This window comes from Taudactylus pleione, unplaced genomic scaffold (genome assembly GCF_031769625.1).
Source record: "Taudactylus pleione unplaced genomic scaffold, aTauple2 ptg000041l, whole genome shotgun sequence".
Taxonomy (NCBI): Eukaryota; Metazoa; Chordata; class Amphibia; order Anura; family Myobatrachidae; genus Taudactylus; species Taudactylus pleione.
In genome coordinates, this window is record NW_028284443.1 from 74281445 (window position 1) to 74306633 (window position 25189).

Below are 25189 nucleotides of genomic sequence, written 5' to 3' on the forward strand. Positions count from 1 at the left end.
ATCTGCACATTCTAAGGACTCACAGGTAGTCTGGAAAACATGAACTGTTAGGGGTCCTTTAGAATTTTTTTAATAGTATTTTAGAGATAAGAGTGGACATATTTGTTTGTAGCTTGTGTGAAGAGTATGGATTAAAAGCAGTTTTCTCAACTACAAAAAGTTTATTCTGCAGTCAAGGGTGTGCCATAACATACTGTAGACTGAGGCAACAAGTGACAAGCTCAACATCTTGCTTACATACTGTACAATAATATAAGCAACTGTTATTAGTGAAATGTACACTAATAAAAGGCAAATAGTGCCACTTTTTAGCAAAAGTAATAAAAAATGAGAAATTAGTCAGTTAAATTTTGCAGCATGATCTATAATATCATATGTCACCACTGGATGAAAATTAAATGTTGCCTTATTGCTTAATTTAAAGTATCATGTTTATAATATCAATTGTTTGTGAGAGCATATATATAACTTTTTTGTATGCTATGTATGTGTCTCTAAAACTTGCTAGTGACTATTTTATATAATACAGAGTCTTCAATTTGCATACCACCCAAAAATCCATTAAATGCCTCATAAAACAAAGCTGAAGCAATGACAATATCTTCACTAATTTTGTATTTTTGACTTGATAGCGATTAAATATGATATAATTTCCTATCTTACAGGAAGTTATAAAATTAAAATGTGAACTATAATAAATTAAAGTCATAATAATCTTCAAAGCAATAAGTTGTTTATATTTATGAATTTTACACAACACTAGTTTCAATATGCGGTGTACGGAAATGTTTCTGTCACTGGATATTATTGCATATTGTTTAATGGTGTAAAAAAAAAGCAAACCATAAAAACATAACAATGTGTGAAATACATTTATTATTTTACTCTGGCATTCTATTTGATTAATGGTACCTAATAGAGTACTCTGTATACAATAGTAAAGAGTATGATATGCAATTACTGATAGAGTTTACACCTTTATACAGTAACTACATTGGCCATGATTTTCAATACACAAAGCAGAAACTTCCAGCAAAATGCCACAAATATATTTGTTTCCATTATACACAATAATATATGTTTGATTTCTATGGGGGTCATTGAAGGAAAGGTTTTTTTAATATCGTGTTAACGTGTTTTGCCTAGACTGCATTTACATTCATTCATCATGGTGAATGCATATAAAATGCATTGAAAATGTAGGTGATTATATAGGAATCATTAATCGTTAAAAATAGCACTCATTCTACTGTCCTAGAAATCCTGCTGCCTGAGTAAATGTATAAACAATGTACAATAATTCACATAATAGTGTACAAAATAGTCCTACTAGAGGCAAGCACAGACATTCATGGATAGACTGCCACCTTCACACATTCTAACACAAAATCTAACCAACTATACATTACTTATATATGTCTAATATATGTAGAATAAGAACACAAAAAATATAAATTAAAAAAACACCGTTAATGTGCGTACACACGGTACAAATAAAATGGACACTATGAAAGATAACGATATCGATCATATTGTTATCGTTCATATTGTGCATTTTTCGGTGGCCAAAGACCTGCAATGCGTGGGCTTGTATGGTCGATATCGATATCGACCATCGCCCGTGCATGCAGGCCAACTTGGACGATATCGACCAGGTTACTATAGGGACCCGCAATCATTGATCGCGGATTGCTATAGTCGATATCGATCATCCAGCACACCCGGGAGGTCGAACAACAATATCGTTATCATTGTCAATCGTCCTGTGTGTACGCACCATAAGCTTGCCTAAAAGTATTTTCAAAATTATTACAAGTATCTACAAAATTGTTTCCTCTCTTTTGCCACATTTTGGGCACAAATGATACTACACAAATGTATTTAACTGCTTATTTTTATGATCGGCAAAGAATGAGTGATATTTATGACCAACTAATTCCACATGAATATTATATGATTTCACCATGTGTGAACATATTCATATTTATATTTTTCTGTACAAAAGGTTTAAATTGTGTTTTATGATCCTGCAACTGAAAGGTTATTTTTTGAGCACATACTGTAAATTCTGATACAGTACATGGCTCTGTCTATGCTTAGAAACATTTTTGTCTCTATATAGTAGTAATGAATACAATGAACAGTATCCCGAATGCACTTAATCCCAACAGTGTAATATTGTGCAGCATGGTTGGTGTATTGGGTAGCATTACACCCTTATATCACTGATGAGTTCAATTCCTGATCATGGCTTATCTGTGTGGCGCTTGTATCTTCTTCTCGGGTTTGCATGGGTTCCTCTGGGTAAAATCCCACAATCTAAAACTTACCGTTAGTCAGTTGGCCTCTGAAAAAAAAATAAACCCAACTGTGTATGTGTGTCCAATTGATAGGGCATATAGATTATAAGGTCCACTGGGGTAGGGGCTGATGAAAATAACAAATTATTCTAAGTAGAGTAAATTACTGCATACAGCTAGCGTCTATACGATGCAAGATGTCCAGTGTGACTGAGACACTCTGAGAAGTGTAGTGTACCCTATTGAAAAAAAAATTGCATACTTATTCACATCGCAGACGCAGCGAAACACCACTCAAACTGTATTAGATACGCTGCCGAGTCGCACGCGACCTGACACTATTTGCCAAGATTTGAGCACCAAGGTATGAACAGTGTACGAAGACACATCTGTACAAATAAACACAGACATTAGGATGTTTAAACATTTATTTATTCTAAGATTTAACATGTACAGTAGCCTCTAACAAAGGTATCAGTATTTTGATTTTTCTGGAACAGTTTCCTAGTATCTGAAAAATGACATAATGACATTCTAGTTTTTTTTTATACAAAGTTTTCTTTACAGTCATTTCAGATGAAGTCCCCTTTTAGTGGCTCACCTTCCAATGAAAGAGGAGACAATTAATGGGAGGGTGATTTATCACTGCCAGGAACTGTCAAGGACTTTTGTTGTAGTCAGAGAAAAAGCAATTTCACATTATGGCATTTCATTCGTAATACAATGTATTTACAGCTCACAGTTTTATTTTCAGAGCCTATTATCAGGTGAAACAGTTGCATCTGAAATGTTGTTTGTGACATAGGTGACCTGTTAGGATTGATAAGTATTTATGCCAGAGCACAAGGGGCTCACACATCTGCTGCTGGCAGAACCAATGGAAAAAAATAACCTGGAAATGAGGCGTTTGATTTTTCTGGTTCCTACACTCGAGCATCTGTTGCTATAATTAAGTGGCGTTCAATAATTGCATAGCAGCGGTGAAATAAACATATGCATTCTTGCCAGCTTTTAGGATTTGGTGTCCTTATAGAATGAGACAAACAACGTGACTACTGCAAGAAAAATGTCTTTGAATTATCAACTTTCAAAAGCTTAGTAAAGTTAAGACAACATTTGGCCTTTTAACCTAAGCCTTATTAAATAGCACTGTTATGGTACAACTTAGCCTACGAAGAAGTGCCATCAATTTTGCTTAGGAAACCATTTAAATCTGTATTAACGTTTTATGTTAATGTATATCAACATTTGTTTTTTAACTTCTGGGCTTTGCAATTAACCAATACATTGCATTTCATGAGACAACAAGCATAATAATTTGAATAAACAAACAGACTGAATGCAGCAACTGGATCTCTGTCAGTTTGATTATACACTAATGTTGGGTTTATCTGAAAGACTTGACCTTGTAGCCCAGGTTATAAAGGGCACAGTGAGCATGGTCAGACAATAGCTATATACACAGTTAGATGCAGCCTAAGCAGATTTAACAGACATCTACAGTAAATGTTGATCAGAAAAGCCAATATTTTTGGGCCTGCACATGATGCAATTAGCCACCAATTATGTCTAAAATTATCTAATTGGCAGTAACATTTGCATAGGGACCATTACTCTAAGATGCTATTCTGCCATTATTTACAGATCACAATATCCAGGAGTAAATAGTCAATAGAATGAAAGAGTATATGCTGTAATTAAAATACATACAACATTTATGTTCAGTTAGGTTAGATGTTGATAATGTGTGCTCTTAACAGTGTTTATTCATTAATAAGCATATACATATTTTCAAAAAGCTTACAGTTCATTGGAAAGTAGAGTTTTGATACACAATGCCATGGATTGTGTATTGGTCCATTTAGGACATACTTGCCTACCCTCCCAGGAGTCGCAGGAGGCTCCCGATTTTCTGGGTAGCCCCCGCACCCATCTATCAGAGCCAAAAGCACTCCCACTGACACAAGTGATGTCAGTGGGGCCGGCCCCAAACGGTAGGCGTTCCCATGGGAACGCCTTCATCTGGCCAGCCACGCCTCCGGCACGCCCACCAAAGGGGGCGTGCTGTCACTCACCATCGACAGCACGCCCCCTTTGTAGTGAGACCCATAGCGACGGCTTCCCCGTCACTATCCGGGTCTCGTGCATGCGCATGACGGAGCCGGGTCCGTCGTGCGCATGCGCACTGGCCCAACATCGACCCGCTTGCGAGCGCTCAGCGCCTGCGAGCGGGTCTGAATCAGGCCCAGAATCCATTAAGAGGTGTAAATCATTTTAGCATTCAAAAGATACAGTATATCAACAGTAGAAATACATTATATAAACAACCATCACAGTCTTTCCCATGTGACATATACATTTGTTTAATATGCATATTCTTATGTTTTCAAATTATATTTAGTCATCTATTTCAGCACAACACACATGCTACTTGTGCCATTTAATTTAAGGTGAAGCTGCCTCAGTCAAATTTTAAAGCCCTACAGTCTCCATCTCAAAATGCCTCTATGTCTTTGCTTCAATTTTAGCTAAATGAGGGGTCTTGCCACTGCTAGTGAAACTCTAATTGCAATAAGGATCTGTCCAACTATGAATCTTTATGAGATGTGGTCAATATCCCGACCATGGGGATTCCGGCACTCAGAATGCCGGCGCCGGAATCCCAGCACTAGTCAGAAGCCTGGCGTCGGCATCACGATCTCCAGAATCCCAAAGTGAAGTAGCATGGTTGGAAGGAGGGTTAGTGTTGGGGTTAGGGATTAGAGTTAGGCACTAGGGGGAGGGTTAGGGTTAGGCACTAAGGGGGGAGGGTTAGGTTTAGGGTGCGGGGAAGGAGAGAGAAGGTTTTGGCACTAGATGGGAGGTTAGGGTAGGGAGAAGGGGGGTTAGAATACTGACTGACAAGTGTCAGTATGCCGGTGTCAGGATTCTGACCGCCGGGATCCCGAGTGCTGGCATCCCGTACCCATCCCATCAATCCAACTTTGTATCTATAAATGATGGGAATGCTGGAAAATGAAAGTTTCAAAATATCAAATACTATTGTATAATTATGTAAGATACCCCTGACCGTAAGGGCTTTGTTCTGTAAATGGGCATCTGAAAAGGTAAGGATCAGGTCCCCCATGGAGCCACACTTTTTTCCAACAAAACATAGCCTGATTTAGTTAAATCTTATGCTGCTACTCCACGGTTGTTTCGAAAAAATATATATACATACCATGCTGTGATTTCTCCTTTGTGACATTGGGTAAAGAGTTTTGAGCTTATTAAACATTGTGCCAAGGTAAGTCGTATTATAGTTGACTTTGAATCCAATGCCTTGGGATGGGATTTAAAATTTGTCCCACGCATGGATTGAAGCTACTGTAGGTAAATAGAATTACGCGCCTCATCCACTATTATGCTACTTTTTGCTCCAGATAAGATACTGTTGAAGATTCAGGGCCTGATTCAGACCCACTCGCGAGCGCTGAGCGGTCGATGGTGCCCTAGTGCGCATGCACGAGACCCGGGGAGTGACGGGGAAGCCGTCACTCCAGGTCTGGCACCAAAGGGGGCGTGCTGTCGATGTTGATTGACAGCACGCCCCCTTTGGTGGGCGTTCCGGGGGCGTGGCTGCCAGACGGAGGCGTTCCCATGGGAACGCCTACCATCTGGGTCCGGCCCCACTGACATCACTAGTGATGTCAGTGGGAGTGATTTTGGCTCTGATAGAGCCAAAATCACTCCAGGGCTTGCGGTCACCGAGACCCTACTGCAGGGTCTCGTCGCAAGCCTGATGGTCGCGATAGTCTTGACCATCGCGACCATCATCATGGACGCTCGCATAAGCTGTGGGTGGTAACCCACAGCTATGCGAGCGTCCAAGAGGCCGCTCCAAGTTTAGGTAGGATGGCCCTGATTCAGAGCGAGCGCTCTGGTCAGATTGTCCGGCTCTGAATCAGGCCCTCAGTTTGTTGCATAGGCAGCCTTCCATATCAAGACAATTATTATATAAATATTATGGGTAGTTTTTTTTTTTCAATATACAGATAATATACTGTGCACAGTACATACACAGTCAAGTTAATACATTTTATAAATTAATCAATGCCGTGGCCTATAGGGATTGAACAATTGATACTAAACCTAAATAAAGATAACTGTGCAGAACAAGCAAGTTTAGACATTGCTTTCATTTTAGATACGTTACTGCTGTTTGATATGACAATTACCTATTACAACCTAATGTTTGGTCACATAAACGTTTAACTACGGTCATTTATTCTGCAGATCTCTGTGCACAGTTTCCACAACCATTTGCTTATTATTATCCATGGCATTATGATAGGATGGGACATAAAGCAGTGTTGATTAAATATCATAAAGCCTAGAATACAGGCACAAGTTACACTAAAACCAGCTTTATCTTACTTTTGGGAGAAGAAAAGTAAAAAAAATAGTTTAACTTGTGCAATGTTAAATTTCGCCAGTTTCTTAAATTAAATCATCAGACTGAACAGTCATGGGTTAGCTTAGAGGAGCATACAACACTTCTGATAAGTGATCAGCTCTGCCTGCTAACAACAGCTCATAATAAGGATGCACCTTTGTAGCTTTCCATCCTCCAGTTTATTGTTTAACCAATTTTCCCCTCATTACAATCAAATGGCTCAAATATGCAGTGCCTTGGTATGGAGGTAGACATCAGTGATGGCTTCACTTAAGATCAGCTCTATACCCTACCACCCACAAAAGACAGTCAAATATTTGTGAAGGCAGGAAGAAATGTCAGAGTAGTGCCAAATCACATCAAGGACAGGGTTGTTTAGAAGGTCTTCTGAATACCATCTCACCATAGCTGCTGGACTCAGTAAGTTCAACTGTCATTACTGTCACTTGTCATTTCTGTTTTTCCTTTGGTGATCTCCGCTACCTCCCCATTAGCAGCAGCTGCCATGGAATATGGGGAACAAGTATTCTGGCACTGTTTCTAGCAGCAAGCATGATGCTAAAATGAAACACTGTGTACACAGCTACTCTGAGCTGATGAATAACACATAGTTTGCAAATGCAGCACCAAGCCTTCTCCAGAGCCACAAAAGTAAGGAGATTTGTGTAATATAAATGGTGAAGTACTGTCAAGGGGTAGCTAATTGCTTACTGCCTTAAGATTTTTACTATTACTAAGTCATATTTTATGTCTTTGCAATTCCAACCGTTCCACACATGTATGCTTACGGTTCTGCCGCTGGGACATGCATAGTAGACGTGTGTTAAACAGGTGTCTAATCAATTGCATCATTATTGTTGACTTACTGTATGACTTCCTGTAAATACTGTACTCAATTAAAGTAAACTACTGTAACTGACCCTTGTACTGTATTTCATGCCCGTGTGTGTGGCTAAACTGGACACATATTCATTCAAAGATATAGTTAGCATTAAAAACCATGTGCATTAATGTATATTATTCCTCATTGATAAAAAGCATGACATAATTGTAATTAAAGTATTAATTGACTTGTTTAGTACAAAACAATTGCTTTTGTGACTGCATAGATTTATTTGTATGTTTTTATATAATATTCCTGATAGAACTAAGAAGTCTTGAAAGTTTGGGATCTAAATCTGCTGAGTTTGCTAATAAAATGTATCTATTTAATCCTATTTCTTCCCAGACTAGACTTTGTTAAATGAACTGTTTTAATATACTGTAGCTTCAGTTTTTATGTTTTATTTTTTTGCCTAATAAGCATATCACTCTTTTTGTAAGCTACACCTCTTTATAGATTATTATTTAATTAACACAATTTATAGGATTGGTCTCATTTGGTCCATTGAACGTATCTAAACTGAGCTAACATATCGTAAACTGTATTAGTATGCTTTTAAAAAAGATGCAAGGCAAGAGGATATGGATTTTAAGAGTATAATTCCATTTAAATATTTATCTCAGTCCATCAAAGTAATTTTAATTGAGATTGTTACAACCACTTATAACAGCAGTTTGATCATCGTTGTTAGGGCTTCATTCCAGTTAATAAACATAAAATTTTTGACTAATATTCTGAGTCATCCAGTGGTTGACATACATTGTTTAATGAGCCATTCTGGCAAAAATTACTATCTCTTTTTAATTATATTTTGTAAGACTTTTTTTTTAGTAACTGCAATCTCCATTTGCGTGCTTTTTTCTTTAGTCTCATAGATGTACATAGTATTATGTTGTGCAGATCAGTGAATCACAGTGCTTTACATTCTAAACAAACCATCTTCAGATTTAAATCAGATGTATTAGCTTACAACTAAAATTCCAACTTTCCTTCAGTGAATGTTTGCAGCATACTTACAGATGCTAGAATAATCTCTAATGTTTTTGCTCAATCTGCTCTAGAGATGGATGAAATAAATAGTTTAAACTAATTAATGTAACACCAGCTGTTACAAGTACTTGGCAGACGTCTGTGAGTTTTGATGGGCAGAGAGCGGCTGTTATACTTGACTTTATTTTAGTACAATGTTGATCACAGCTGAAATGAAATATGTGCCAAAGGAAATGCCAATAGTACTTTCTCTATTAATCTAAATAATGAAACATTTTTATGCTAAAGAAATATGTTTTTGTTGATACCGCATATTTTAGTGTAAATATCCAGTTAAGAGGCTTAACATGTTGTGTAAAAAGTGCTCGCAATTTGTAAATGCCTTTCAGCTGTATTCTGTGTAGTATATACATTAGTCATATAAGTTATAACTGTATTGTTTTCTGTTTAAAGATTTAATAAAATTATTTTCAAATCATGCATTTAAATTCTAAAAGCCCAACAAACGTTTTATTCTTAATATTAGCCAGATCAGACGTTTATAGATAGGCTTATGAATTTAAGAAAAACTATCAATATTTACTTTTACTTTTATACACTATTATCCTTATTTCAGTGATCTAACAGTCCAAGCTTGCTTGTTTTCAGTCTGTATACAGATAATTGTATTGTGGACATTGTTATGCTATGAATTTGTGTGACAAACCATTATAGTGTTGCAAGCAGATGGCAAGGGTGCTGTCCAAACCTTTGATTGATAGAATGTGATGTCATCAGAAAGATGACAAGAATCATAATGGAGCTGACCTCTAAGACCACATAAATGGTGAATTCAGTGACACAAGCTAAATGGAAAATATGTGCGATTTGTATTGTTTATAGTGCTTTTTGCTCCAGCTCTCATTACTAATTCAGTTTGTTTTTATAATGGACTTTGATAAGTTGCTAATCTTACCTGTTGGGTTGTAGTATTATTGTATTATACAGTAGAGTTGCACTATAGCACATTTTGACCCTGTACCATGAGTATATTACACATTATTATATTTATCTTTTGCAAAAGACAACAAATATGCAATTACAATGCAGAAAACAACCTGAAGATGGAAGTAATCTACTCTTGAATAGGTCTTGTTTTTGAGCAACTCCTTATAATTCCTTAAACTATATTAAATATTATTATGTGTCAAAGAAACCCTGTAATATGCTAGCTATATTTCACATTGCAGGTACTGGCATGACGCAGACACTGGCATGATTCCAGTGAGTCTACATAATACTTAAAAGTGTCAATCATTTAATAGGCCAAACCAGGTTGGTCTGGCCTTTTAAATGATTGGCGCTTTAAAACAGACTTTCAAAAATTGCACCGATGCCTGCATCTTGCAGGCTATTACATTTCACCCTAATTGACTATTAGTGCATGCTGGCACTTGTAGCATCACAAGTTCTTGCGCCATATTCTTAAACTGTTAGCCTGCTAATTATTGGTCAGGGGTACCAAGAGGAGTGCAGTGCTATTGATCATTGGGCTGGGACTCTCTAATTGTGGGACCCCCTTCCCCACAGAGGATCAAGCTCAGATGTGTTTGAGTTTTCAAAAATGGCATACGATGTGTGGCAGATTCCAAATGACATGCAAAACTGCCCCTTGGTAAAATTACTTCTAGTGTGTTCATGTATTGCTAGCCTTTATTTCCATCCAAACCAGCAACCATGTAACTGAAACAAGTTTAGAAAGACTATCCATATTATTGATTCAGGCAACTGTAACAGTGCTTGTACACTATGAATAGGCAGAAGAGTACTACTTTCAAATGCAAGAGCAAAATTCATCCTGTTACCAATGGGCATGGCACCTTTCACAGGAAGATGAATATAATTTATTACCCTATTATTGTCTTGGATATTTTGTTTCTATAGCAATCAGAAACATGAGGGTACATTTTCTAAAAGGCATCTTAGTAAATTTACCCCATTGTGATTATTATCCTGCTTGTTCAAAAGCCTCAGGAAAGTGGAGACAGAATGAAGCTTTGGTGTTGGCACTGTATCCTACTTCTTCTGTGAGAGTAGAGAAACAGCAAAAGGGAGCGCAGTGCTTTACAGGGAATGTTTATCTTTAATAAGTTCCTGTCCCAGTGGAGCTTAAATTTTAAATTCGCTACCACACAGACGCTTACATTGTAGTAAATTTCATGCAAAGTCTATTAATCTACCAGTAGCTATTTGGACTATTGAAAGACCATAAGCAGAAAATCCAAGAAGATATAGAGAAAACATACAATCTCTCTATAGGTAGTGCCTTGCTTGGAATCAAGCTAATAGAACCAGCACAGTGAGACAGCAATGCTTATTTATAATTTAATGTAATGGCAAATGAAACATGCTAGTTCTACAGAGATAATTAGGCACATTATTGAATGTAAGAAGACCTTCATATGTGTAATGATGAGTACACACTGGAGCGATGTGTACCGGGATGATATGGCAGCCGATGGGCCAACATATCATATCTGCGGTACACATCAGAACAATGTAATGAAGGATGGAATGATCTCTCATTCCGTCCTTCATTAACTCGCATTGTGCCGCATGGGATATTGTCCGGTTGGTTGTGCAGCACAGTCATTGAACAATCCAGCCGATATGTTGTTCCGATTCGGCCGGAAATTACATATCAGGCCAATATCGCTCCAGTGTGTATTCAGCTTAAGTGATAAGGATGATGATGATGAAAGAACAAGGACCTCTTCTAATTTTTATCTTCATCAAGGAGCATGTTGTTTCATTTTCTTTTATTAAAACACCAAAATTGTATTATAAATGGTTGCCCAACTATTCTCCACAAGTTATTATTTACTTTTATCCTTTATTTATATGATACCACCAAGTGTCCATAGCACTGTTCATAGAACCAGTTACAATAAACACAGCCACTTAAACATAGTGACCACTCTTGGCAGATGTGTCATCAGTTGTGGTGACACCTGGTGCGGCACTCACCGGCCTCATATTTTCATTTGTAGATGGTATGTATCTGATTATCAGAAAACAATTACTAATCTCTTGCAAGAAGGCCACTGTTAATAACTGATGATACATTTTGGCAGGATGCTTCTAAATGAATAAAACAAAATACTGCTGGAACAGAATTTGTAAGTGTAGTGCAGTCTGTCAGGTAAAAAAAGATAAAATCAACCAAGCAATGTGTCATACAATACTTACATAAGAAGAGACAAACTTGTGAGAGAAGGAATGGCAAACTTTGTAATAACACCTCAACCAGTATTACAGATGTATAACAGGAATACTGCAGCACATATCCATAGACAAATATACGATGCCACAGAGAATGTAGTATGAATGCAGCACCAGAGATCATAATAGATAAATATTACAGTAATAGGATGTACATCCCAAAAGCTAACTCTACATCTTACATGACATCCTGGGTTAGGGAACACTACTAAGACAATATTAAAGAGCAAAATACATAGAAAAGATTATAACTGTTCTCTTTAAGAAGAAGCTAGAAGAAATAAATAGTAGTAGTACTGGTAATAATAATAAAATAGTAACTGTAAAACACTGTAGTAAAGCAGATAGATGTGTTGCTATGGTTAAGTTTCTTAAAACAGAGAAACTATTCTAGAAACAGTGATAATTAAATATTGTATAGTACTCAGATGTGTAAGGAAAACTACTTAATAAGGACAGCTGCAGATATTCCTGAAGATTCTTAATCCAATGTATTCATCTATGTCTGAATCAGATAGTGCACTTCTGTCAGACAATCCTTATGCTATTACATATATAAAAACAGCAGAAAAGTTAAACGAGAGGATAATAAATTGTATTGCTAGTCAATTCATGCTGCTGCATATTTCAATAGAAGAAATGTTATTGATGATATCAATGCTGTTGTATTGCTTTTATTAAAAATCAGGAATTGACCATAGTATATAAGATTGCCACCTTAAGGGAATGTGTGCGTAAATATGACTGCAGCCTTAGGGAAGAGAATGAGCTCCCAAAATAACTCCTGAGGGAATAAGCAATAACATATTATCACTGGCACTGTATAAAACCATAATAAATGCCACATCTCAAACCAACTCCGGAACATCATTTTACTTATGTAATATCATGAGCTGTAGCAAGAATACGTGTTCACTATTGCAAGTAAGGGTTTAAATGTTCTTTATTGAATAATTACTATTTTAATGTCTATGTCGTGGAGTGTTAATATTCCAATATGGGTTGGGCATGGCAGGTCGGCAGTCGGGATGCCGGCCATCAAAATACAGACAACAGCATCCCGATGCTTAGAATCCAACAGGAGTTCCGTAAGTATACTAAACCTCACCCCCTAACCCTCCCTTCCTGCATCCTAACCTCCCTGCACTATAACCCTAACACTCGTTAGTGCTTAAACATAACCCTCCCCCCTTAGTGCCTAAACCTATCCCTCCCCACATAGTGCCTAACCCTAACCGCCCAGTGGTGCTTAAACCTAACCCCCCCTGTCCTCAGACTAATCCTAACCTCCTTCCCAGCTGCCTAACCCAAAGACCCCACCCCCGGTTTTGTCGAAAACCTAATTCATTCTCCCCATGGCGTAAAGATAACCTGGCCCGCTGTACTCAGGTTTGGGATGCCAGCATCAGCATCTCAACTGATGTAGGGATTCTGCCGCTGGTGTTCTGGGCATGCATCTGGATTCTGGCGCTGGGATTTCGACTGGCGGCATCCCGTGCAGTGGTGAATTAACTACATCCCCTAAAATACAATGGATAGACATTATCAGTAACAACTACTGTGTTTTAAATGAACAAATCGTAAAGTTGGGTCCTAGAGTAAAGTGCTTCTATAATGTATTCACATCATAACAGTGCAAATAATCAGTAACAGAAGATCAAAATAACATACACTAAAAACTTGGCAGTATACTAATTTTAAAAATATAAATTAAATGATGAATTAACTTATAGGGGTATATTCATTATGCTAAAAATATAAGCAGTGATACTTTAGTATCCAACTTGCTGCGAGTAGCAATTCAACATTGCTCCTGTGCAGAGATTGCTGATCCAAATAATCAGATGTCCCTGCAATCCCTAAAACTGCTACTTCCATAACAGTTAAACTTAGCACTGCCGAGTCTGACTCAGGCGGCCCCAACTTCCGGCAGAGGGATCTGAAACATACTGATATCCTGGCTGCCTTTTCCGGGAGGGAGGCAGCCAGGTCAGCTTAGCAGGGGGTGGGGCTGGCAAAAGGGAGTGTGAACGGGATGGCACATGCCATTTGGGGACAGGGCTATGGGTGGAGCCACATATTCAACTAATTTTGGCCCCGCCCCGCTAGACAATGCCGAGATTTTGGGCACTGTAGAGCAGGGGGCGGGGTCATGATGATGCAATTCAGCGATAATCGCATCATCAGCCCCCCCACAGCGGTTGTTTCGAGTGGAATTGCGGGGGGGACTGGCGGGGCCAGGGAGGCATGCTTACTTTTTGCGGGAGGTCGGGAGTGGCACCCGATTTTCGGGAGGCTCCCGACCAAATCAGGAGAGTAGGCATGTATGATATGAGAGGATCTCTCTTTGCAACCAGGGACACCTTCCCAGGGGCGTATATATAATGGGTGCAAGGAGTGCGGTGCACATGGGCCCACACACCACACACCCTGCAGTCAATTAAATATACTCACCTCTATGTTAGCCCAGCACTGTAGAAGTCACCAGGAAAATTGTCACTGTGGCCATTTCCCCAGTGATTCGCGAATGCGCAGTAGAGATGTCCCGGGAATGCGGCACGGGCACCATGTTCCTGTAGACCTGAGCATGCGCAGTAGACTCCGACACAATGCCAGAGTCTACTGTCCCCTCCTCTCTTAAAGTCCCGTCCAAAGATGGCAAAGTTCAGAAAATTTTGTATTTTTGGAGCTTCATGAATTTTATCCTGATACAATAGTATGGGGATATAGAGGTAGGTTTTAACATGGGAACAAAACAAAGGAAAAAAAAACTCTTTTGGGGTGCACTCTTATTTGTAATTCTGTTTAAAATAATATTTTATTAGATATACATTAAAATAGAAATGAAAAAATATATAATTTGTTTTCTGGTGATCAAAAGGACACACAGAGAGTCAAAAGTGATCAAAAGGACACATAAGTATCCATCCTTTATGATGTGAAATTGAATTGCTTAATTGTTCTTGTAAAGGATGTTTGTGCCCCCCAAAAATATTTATTTTCTTTTGTTTTGCTACCTTGTCAAAACCTACCTGTATAATCTGAAATAGAATCCCTGGGGAGCACCACCAACACAAAATACATAAAACTTGGTATTGACCCACTTGATGTTTTCACAGTATTGTTGGTACATATTGAGTGATCATTGTTATTTGTTACATGTTTTTGAGCTTGGTGCAGGATCATCCCTTTTCCTTTCAATAGTATGGGGACACCAGGCTAGATCGGGAGTGAAAGGTCAGCAGGAGACGTGATATCTCCTGCATGACCCTTATAATGAATGGCTCTGATCCTTACTTTCTACAAAAGTATGTGAAAATTATCAATTTCACCTACTTTTGTAGAAATTAAAGGATAATGAATATATCCCACAGACTGATAACAGTAAGAAATTAAAATAAAATAAAACATTAAGTTAGAACAAGAATTTAAAATCAATTATAATCTCACTTTATGGTGTCCAAAAGCAACATGTTTTGCAAATCTCAGTCTGCAGAGTGTGGGCTGCAGCTGAACTCCTCTGGGAGTCTCAGGTGCACCCTGGCCATGACCTGCCTAGATGCTACGGCGTGACATGCAGGTCACGCACTCCGTGTTGCAAGCCAGCCTGCCTGCTCTGCCAGCAAGCCAGCTCTTTCACCCCCCCGACTGTCTGACTGACTGCATGCCTGCACGCCGTTGCCAGCTCAGCACTGTGAGGTACAGGTTTTTGGTGGTTGATATTTCTATGTGGGGGCCAGCCAACATTTTTTTTGTGGGGAGCAATGTGTTTGTTTGCTTTTGTTTCTGTGGAGGCCAGCCATGGTTATTTTTTTTCTGTGGGGAGCGATATGGGGTTTTTTTTTCTGTTTCTGTGGGGGCCAGCCAATGTTATTTTTTCTGTGGGGGTCAATGTATGTCCATTTTATTCCTGTGGGAGCCAATGTATGTGCCTTTTATTCCTGTGGGGGCAAATGTATGTGTTTTATTTCTCTGGGGCCAATGTATTTGTTTTAGTCCTGTGGGGGCCAATGCAGTGTATTTTATTTATCTGGGGCCAATGTAGTGTGTTTTATTCCTGTGGGAGCCAATGCATTTGTGTTTTATTTCTCTGGGGCCAATGTATGTGCATTTTATTCCTGTGGGGAGAAATGTATGTGTTTTATTTCTCTGGGGCCAATGTAGTGTGTTTTATTGTGGAGGCCAGTGTAGTGTGTTTTATTCAAGTGGAGGTCAGTGGGTGTGTTTTTTTTATATGGGAGCCAATATGTATGTTTTTTCATAGGTCGCGCACACCGTATCACCGGATGGTGTACCTTAGCAATTTTAACATCTTGCATAGTGTGACTCAAGTTGAAAAAGGTTGAAAATCACTGACATAGAGCATATAGTCGCTAGCCGTTGTTCTTGACATACTGCAATTAAATAAACATTGTTAGTTTAAATTTGATTTATGTTCTTTAAAAACCCTGCCATGATTCGTATTTTTATCATTTGAAGGAAAGAACGGTGGAATGTAGATAAAATAACTACATTTAAAATGTACTAATTTGTTAACATAAACAAAATACTTATTATTCCTTTACTGTTTATGCTTGTTTAAGAAATAAACACATATACATAAATAATACAGAAACATGAAACCTCAAAAAGATCAATTGTTTGATTTAATAGGATGCTTTCAAGCAGTGACCAGAACAAAATAAATATCCATGGAGCATTTTCAGATGGAAAGATATTAATCAATCATTTGCAAGAGACAGTTTTATATTGCATTAAACATCTGTTATATAATTGTAACCTTCAGAACTATGTTTACCTTAGATGTACTGATTCACATGTCTTGCTTAATGTGCCTGGTACAGTACATTTAAGAAGAAACGGTTGTTATTATTTTAAAATCATACTTGTGACACAAAAAAACCACACTCCATGTATTAAATGTTTCCAGAGAACCACTCACACTAATTAGTGACCATATTATTGCTGTCATGTTGGGCGTTCACCACTGGGATACTTACAGTTATATTAAACTAAAGTGATGAGGATCTCCAGAATGGTGTGTTAGTGTTGGTGGCCCAGAGAGCATTCTATAAGATATGGAAAACCAACGATTGATTGGTGGATCTGTGGCTCTCTTATTGTTAAGGTAATATTTGGAATCCCAGTGAAAAAACACCATCATAACCCCCTTTAAATAAATGGATATGTACAGTAAATAATGATTTTAATTAGATTGAGAAAGCTAAGTGAATATTGCCAGTATTTTCACTAGAGAATAATTTCTCAATTTATTATTTTATGCAACACACCAATATGTGATTTAGATTTTGTCTTTTTCTATGTTATAAATATATTTATTTCTGTATACAGTATGTATAAAAATACATATACAGAATTAATAATATTTTACACTAACATTAATAATGATTTAAATACATTTACTTCAAGAAAAATGACTTCTTGACTATCTATCTATATCTATCTATCTATCTATCTATCTATCTATCTATCTATCTATTGATTTATCATCTGTCTATTTCTCTATCTATCTATCTATCTATCTATCTATCTATCTATCTATCTATCTATCTATCTATCTATCTATCGATCTATGTATTGATTTATTATCTATCTGTCTGTTGATTTACTATCTATTTATCATCTATCTATCTAACTGTCTATCTATCATCTATTTTTTATTGCAATAGTGTTTGTTGGTAAAAAGAAAATAAGATTTAAGCAGAACCCTTTTTATCTATTATTAGTATCTATTACAGTAAATAACACTATATCAAACAAGACATTTAAATACTATTTCCTGAATTTACCAACTACTTAACATGTACGTGGTCTCTTGTATATATACTAGTTTAGGAAATGCTGGAAGACAGCTTAAACTATACTGTTGGAATTTCCCCCTTGAGCAATGTATTTTATTTTACTAAGCACTTTACTCTTATTGCACAGGTACAGTACATTTATATTGCATTTTATCAGCCCCATTGGCACATTTGTGAAGGTTTACCACACATTTTCAAGCATTTCAGAACTGGACACATGGTTTATTAAGCTTGGCAATTCACGAGAGTATTTTATTTTTGTTGGTATATTGGAGAGAATCAGAAAGCTTTATGCCAAGTTATTACTTTGTATTCATATGTTGAGATTCTTGTTCAAAACATCCGTATGTTCATTAGGGGTTTGTTTAATAAACACATAGCTCTACAATGTTATTATCCTGTTCAGCTGAATAACTTGCTAGTTGTCACTAATAAAATGTAAAATCTAAAAGTGTAACATTGTATTCAGGGAAGGATGACAGAGACTATAGTGCATTAATCTGTATGTTACTGAAATTATACATATTACCAAAATACTATGATTTTATTGAAATGTGTTAAGATGACACTTGCATTAGCTGAAAATGTCTGAAACATTAATATGCCTGTCAAATTCTCATGACTACATCTTGATACACACACACACTACAGGGCTGCCATCCGAAATTAAGTTGCCCGGGATTGACAAAATAAGCGAGCCTCACCCAGCCTTATTCCTACACAAATTATTTTTTTGAAATCTCTCAAGCCCTGTGGTGTTTCCTTAATCCCAGCCAGTCACCTTCTATCTCTCCTGCCCTACTTAGCCTCTCATCTCCACTCTCCAGACTGCCCCCGCATCCACATAGTAGTCCCTTACCTCCTTAGTCTGTTCTGGGCCTGACTGCTCCATCCTTAATGTGCCACAGTTCCCCTTCTTCAGCACCTTGACATCATGAAGTCAGGTGCATCAGATCACAAAAAAAAACTTTATTGCACACCCGTGGAGTTCAGAGAGGCAGTAGGAGGCAGAGTGGCCGGCCCTCCTGTCACTAACTTTTATTAAGTGGTGCGGGGTAGTACCGGGCATTGTGTTTGTAGAATCAGGACCCCTTGTCACTTTTAATTCAAGGGGGTGGTAGTGGGTGCCGGTAGGAGTGGGAGCGCCACCCCCCTCACTTTATTGAATGGCGCAGGGTGGTAGGAGCAGGCACCGGATGATAGGAGCTGGTGGGCCCCTGCTCTCTGTCTATGTCCGGGCCCGGGATGCCAGTACCGGCAGTCCTCCCTGATAGCGGCCCTGCACACACACACGCTTACACTCACACTTAATATCTCTCTATCACTCTCTCTCTCTCTCTGTATATATATATATATATATATATATACGTAGTGACAAAAACACTGGAAGAGTTGTTGGTTGTAAGGGACGATGTATATGCCACAGGTTTTTAGCTTCTGTTTGGTAGACAGAAGCTGATTAGTAGCCTTAACTGCAAGACCACCTGTGAGAGACTGACAAGGGAGTGTCAGTTTCTGTAGTCAGTCTCTCACTGCCTGCGGAACAGGTCAGAGGCCTGTTGAGAGACTCCAGGATTTCTGAAAGTAAGTGCTATGCTAGAGAAAAGGATGTTACATCCCTTCACTCTGAGAGAGGGAATCAATTTGTTTAGTTAGCGCCAGATGGACAAGGATTTACTTTTATGTCTTATTTTTGTTCTGCTAATAAAACACTTGTACTAAGACCCTGGACTGGTGGACTAAGACCCTGTTCTACTAATAAAACACTTGTACTAAGACCCTGGACTGGTGTACTACTACTTTTCTTCTGTATGACAAGTGTAACACTTTACCTCAGGAGGTGACACCTTACCCTGATCTTGCCACAATATATATTAAAAATGTTTCTATGGTGTATTCACTGGTGACTAGATGATGAGATTGTTGTACCCTGTATTGGAACTTGGATTGGCTTGCTCTACCTTGAAAAGGGATTGACTGGATCCAAAACTGTGGCTCACAATAATTATGTGGTAACATGTTGACAGTGAAAATGAGCAGAGATAAGGGTATGACTTTTGAATAAATGGCATGAAAAACTGTTTCTCTGTTAATCTGATTAGTGCCTTTGTAACCACAATAGTGGATCACCATATGTTTTATTTATGTGCAGTCTACGAAGACTATTTTTAAGATTACCCCAGTAGCTGTATAATTATGAAGATGTGAGTGCAGAATCAATAGGAACTCTACTTAACATTGTTCTAAAGTGGAAAATATCTATGAGGAAAGTTAGGTTCAGCCTAGCTGAACCTAGTTAAAGAACATGTGATTTCCTGTATAAACAGTACACAAATATCATCCCTATAAGAATGATACATTTTCCTAAAATCGCAGAGGTGATTTTTATTACATGTGGTTTAGCAGAGGATGTCTTTGCACACTGCTATTGCTGCATGGCATTGGTTTGTCCAGATTAACAAATGTCATGCAGCACTCCTGATGTCTAGAACTGATCTGTTAGGTTAATGAACAACAGTTGGCTGAATGTGCTGTGTACATCTGTACTGTAAAATAATTGGACTGACCACCCGCCAATTGTCTGATTTGCCCAATTATTGTACGATGTGTAACTAGCTTAAGAACTTCTACCAATAGCTTTTTAAAGGGTATTGTTGCACGACACAGACATACATCCCAAGTGTTTCTATTAATGGTCACTGAAAGGTATGGGGCATACGGAAAAATGTATGTTCAACAAAAAAAGTGATGGTCAGGATGTGGGCCTATTTTTTTCGCAATGTTACCTGGATAAATGATGTTATTTATGTACATATTTGATCTCACTGAGTGTTGTCCTATAACTTGTCTTGCAGTCCACTACCCTGTCCTTTTCATTTACTGTTATTACAGTTTTGTTATTTTATGAATATTTTTATTGTTATACTATTTTAAGGTACAATTAACAACATTTTAAAAATAAAAACTCTACATCTATATAAGCAATTAATATTTTACAGACAGGTTCTGCGTGCAGTCCATAACAGCAACATTTTTGCTTAAATTGTGGTTTGGTTATACAATCATTAAATATGTACACAGATAATTAATTTATGACATATACTTAGATACAGTATAATAAATGAGATAGAGATAGGTCTATGTAACTTTGGTTACATGTTACCCAAACAGACACGGCAAAACTTTCACTGGAGAGACTTGAAAGTACTTCCATTGAGGCCGGATTTTATACTAAGAATCAGGCCCCGAAATACATTAGCGAATACGATGCTAGTCTCCCAGGTCCTGGCTCGCCAAGAGGGGCTATTGAAGCTACAGTATAAAAGAACATATCTGTAGTAAAGGTTATTTTAATATTTATTTCATTCAAGGGCTTATTCTTTCTTGAAAGATATTTTCCTATGATCACATAACAGGTATGAACATATTGGGCTTGACGTAGTTTCAATGTATGTGTTTTTTTTGCATAAAAGATTCATACAAGTATCACAAATAGGCAAACCTGGAGAGAGAAATGGTGTGCAAGGGTTTGCTTACAATAAGGGCCTGTTCACATAAATACAACCAAGGTAGACCTGAAAGCAGACACATGCTCCTGTCAGTAGAAATATCCCTTGCAGATGCTGGACCCTTAGTGCAAAATTTGCACTGATGATGAATACGATCAGCTGCTACTTGTAATTGACTGTTTATGTCTGGATCTCTGCCACTGTATATAAATTATGGCCCTCTATTAGCCTTATTTAATTGTTAATCATTTTCAGATTGCAGCAGTTATGAATATTCACATTTGAATTTTTTTTAATCATCATTATTTTTATTGAGTTTTATAAAGCAAACAATTATGGAAGGGATACAGAAAGAAGTAAATTAGGGGGATACAAGAGAATGAGTGAAATCAGAGTACACTTGAACAGAACAAGACATGTTAAATACAGTATGCAAATGCTGGAGTACAAAATAGATACAGTATATAATGACCAAGGTACAAAATAGAACAGAACATTTGTAGGGAAGAAAGGAGGGACCAGACATAGGGTAAACTAGGAGATAATGGAAGAAGATGTCAAAATCAATTCAGGTACAAAATCATTTGACTAGTTGTAAGGTGGCAGAAAATGGCTACGGGAGACCCAGAGTCTCCATTTGGAAAACAAAATGGACCTTGGTTATAATCTTACTAGTAGGAGGTGAGGAGGGATTCTTCCAAATTTGAGCAATGGTACTTTTGGTCACAACTAAGATATGGCCTACCATATAGGGAATGGATTTCGGAAGGGGGGCATTAGAGACAAAACCCAATACTGTCACTTTGGACTTAAATTGAAATACCTCATGCCATAATGGTTGAATATGGGGCAGTTCGAGTATAAATCACCTACAGCTAAATGATTTCTCCAACAAATTTTAGATTGTGTATACCACATTTTATGGAGCTTCTCTGGGGTAAAATACATAAGTTTAACTTGCATTTCTATATGGTTAGAACACTGGGACATACTGTACTCCAAGAGGTAGATAGATTCCCATTGTTTAACTGAAAATGTAATCTGAACATAACATTACCATTATAGCTGAGCATTTGATTTATCCACTAGGCCATCCCCAGGTAATGTGAGTACCAGAAAACAATACTATCCTTTGAGTTGCCCTGAGTTCATTGTGTGAGGAAATCCTGCAGTGGCAAGGTAACCTCGTAGTTGAGGCTAATTCGAAGGAATGTAAACAGTTGGGACAGTAGTAAACAGGAAGACATACTAAATATATGGTGATAAAAAATTGCGTCGAAATTATATAGTCAGACCCTTCAAAAGGGAGGTATCCTGCTTACCTTATTTTTGATTGAGTAGTAAACAGGAGTTGGGAAAATAGGATTATGAAATATGCATATCACCTTTCTGCATAATACCCATATTACACCATATGGATACATTAAGCATTTGGCAAGAATATATGTGGAGGTAAAGCAAGCCCCTTGGAAATAAGTAATAAATTAGTCTACACCTTGAATGAATCTTGCTCCACTCTAGTGGATAGCACAGTTTAGCTTGCTTAACTGACAGATTTGTCCTTAATAATTCATAGTCAATGACAGTTGATTGTCTACACATTTATATTAATGTGACCTAATTTAAAGTTGAACATACTGTAGCTCTGCCTGCTATTTTTGACACTATAGCACCTGCATGTTGAGTAGCACTTGTGGTCCCTTGTATTTTGGGAGACCAGTCAGGTGCAATTACTCTATGTACAGTATAGTTTCTTTGTGCTACTGTAGATCATAAGATACAACTTAATTCTAGAGATGAGCGGGCTCGGATTAGTTTGGATTTTCCCGACAAATTCGGATTTCCCGCCAAAATTGGGTCTCAGAAAGAGGCAAAATGTCATCTTTCATGGACAAACATCATCATTCCTGGACAAAAGTCCAGGAATTTTGATGTTTGGCCATGAAAGATGACATTTTGCCTCTTTCTGAGACCCGATTTTTGGAGGGAAAAATCAGAAATTGGCGGGAAAATCCGAACTAATCCGAACCCGCTCATCTCTACTTAATTCCAGATGTAAGAAAGCATGTGTGTAGTCATATCTCTGCATATACACACAACACAAATCTGCATGTGCAACTCTAAATGAGTATAGACTACATATTGTATGAATGGGAACTTACAATGCAAAATGACATTCAGTGTAAGGGAAAAGCAAGAATGGAGCTCAAAGATTGCATTATCTGATCATCTCTTCTTTTGAAACATGGCCTGTTCTACCCCAATTCAGATGTTAATCAGTGCTGGGCTGCAGTAGGAAACTCATATGCTTGTGGGGGGGAGCGATCACACTGACTGCACCCCCCCTAGCTTTGCGCCGGGCTGCTGGGTTCACACCGCCCATCTCCCCAGCGCTGCAATTATTTTTTTATGCCTAAGGGGGCCTGGTCACGCCGCTTGCAGTTAGGCCACACACCCTTCTCACGGGGACTGGTGCAGCTCTTCATGCCTCTGTTTACACATATAGACATTTTAGGCCAGTTGGTTCTAAAATTATCTAACTGGTACATGTTCATATAGGACCAGCTTAAGTGCTGAAATCCTTGGCCTAAGTATATTGAATGCAATGGAATAGGATATACTGTATGACATAACTGGATGATTAGGAGGAGCTTTCTTATTGAGCTATGTTAGTGTTTTCCTAATAGTGTTATAGTTAGTTTGTATAATATATATTATGGTCAACGATGATAATTTATATATCGTGATCTTTTTGTTATTGTGTAAAATAAATTGATAATTAATATCTAATTTACCATTATTCAGCTAAGGTTTGTCATATATAGCTTTACCCACTGTAACATCACATGCAATAATGCTGTAATTGTAAAGGACATGTAGATCATTCCTACATATGACCCACACTGTTGAGTTGCATGGAATACCAAAACTGAGCTTTTGTTTCAGCCATCATGTTTCAACTGTAAGATTCCTTGCTGATCTTAGGAGGTATTACATTTCCTGACACCCCCAATGCTGTATTTTATATTATAACTCACAATTGTGTCATATCTTTATGCATTTACAAAATAAATAAATACATATTCTCCCTACACTTATACCATAAATTTGTACAATATTTCTTTATATATTCCAATAGTTACACATCATCCTCTATTTGTCAAGCTATGCACAGTACAACACAAACTAAAATTAGATAATTGGGAGGTAGTCATAAAGTCAGTTTGAATATATTATCACAAGTATATGTGAGATAATATTTGTTTTAGAAAGATTCTCTTGCATTGTAAACTCAGTCTCATTAGAGACCACATTTAAAAGGCTTATAAAGTTACTCATTAATGTTATCTTGTTGTATCTCCACAGCTTTTTCATTAAAGAAAATTCAGCAGAAAGCATTTTCTCTTGATAGCAAGAACCAATTTGCAATAAATGTTCTGGAAACCACTAGGGAAACCATTACTGAGGTCTAATAAAAACAGACAAGCGTAACTTGTTCTATATTTTTGTTTCAATCACATACAGATGAGATCATGCTCTCGACACCAACTGCGAGAGACAGCTTTGACAAACTCTCCCTGTCAGGACATGGGCAACCACTACCTCCTGGTTTTCCTTCCCCCTTTCTATTTCCAGATGGGCTGTCTTCCATAGAGACACTTTTGACTAATATCCAGGTAAGCATATTATGTGATGAATCCCATTAAGAAATACTCTGTCAATACAATGTAACAATTGTAAACATGTGGCAACTTTAAATTAATATCTAACTAAATTCAGGTAAATAGTAATGCAATGAGTGTTCCCCCACAATTATTTTTGTTGTATATATTGATATTTGTGAGGTGCCAAAACATTATCACAGAACTTAGAGTATAGAAGTTACAGTACAAATGAGTCTTATGATTATGACTAGCATGCAATTTTTTGGGAAAAAAACAAGCAGAGTCGCATGGGACCGAGCATGCCAAGAGGGACTGTTTAGTGTG

The 25189-nt window shown here is 37.6% G+C and overlaps 1 protein-coding gene across 5 annotated transcripts in view; it reads left to right on the top strand.

The window, feature by feature from the left end:
* The window catches only part of DACH1 (dachshund family transcription factor 1), a 382097-nt gene that overhangs the window by 328147 nt on the left and 28761 nt on the right, over window positions 1-25189 (top strand). For all 5 annotated transcript variants that reach the window (XM_088459396.1, XM_088459403.1, XM_088459406.1 and 2 more), the window contains one exon: window positions 24726-24877. In XM_088459396.1, coding sequence (XP_088315522.1) covers window positions 24726-24877 — 152 coding nt within the window. The remainder of the gene's footprint in view (window positions 1-24725; window positions 24878-25189) is intronic.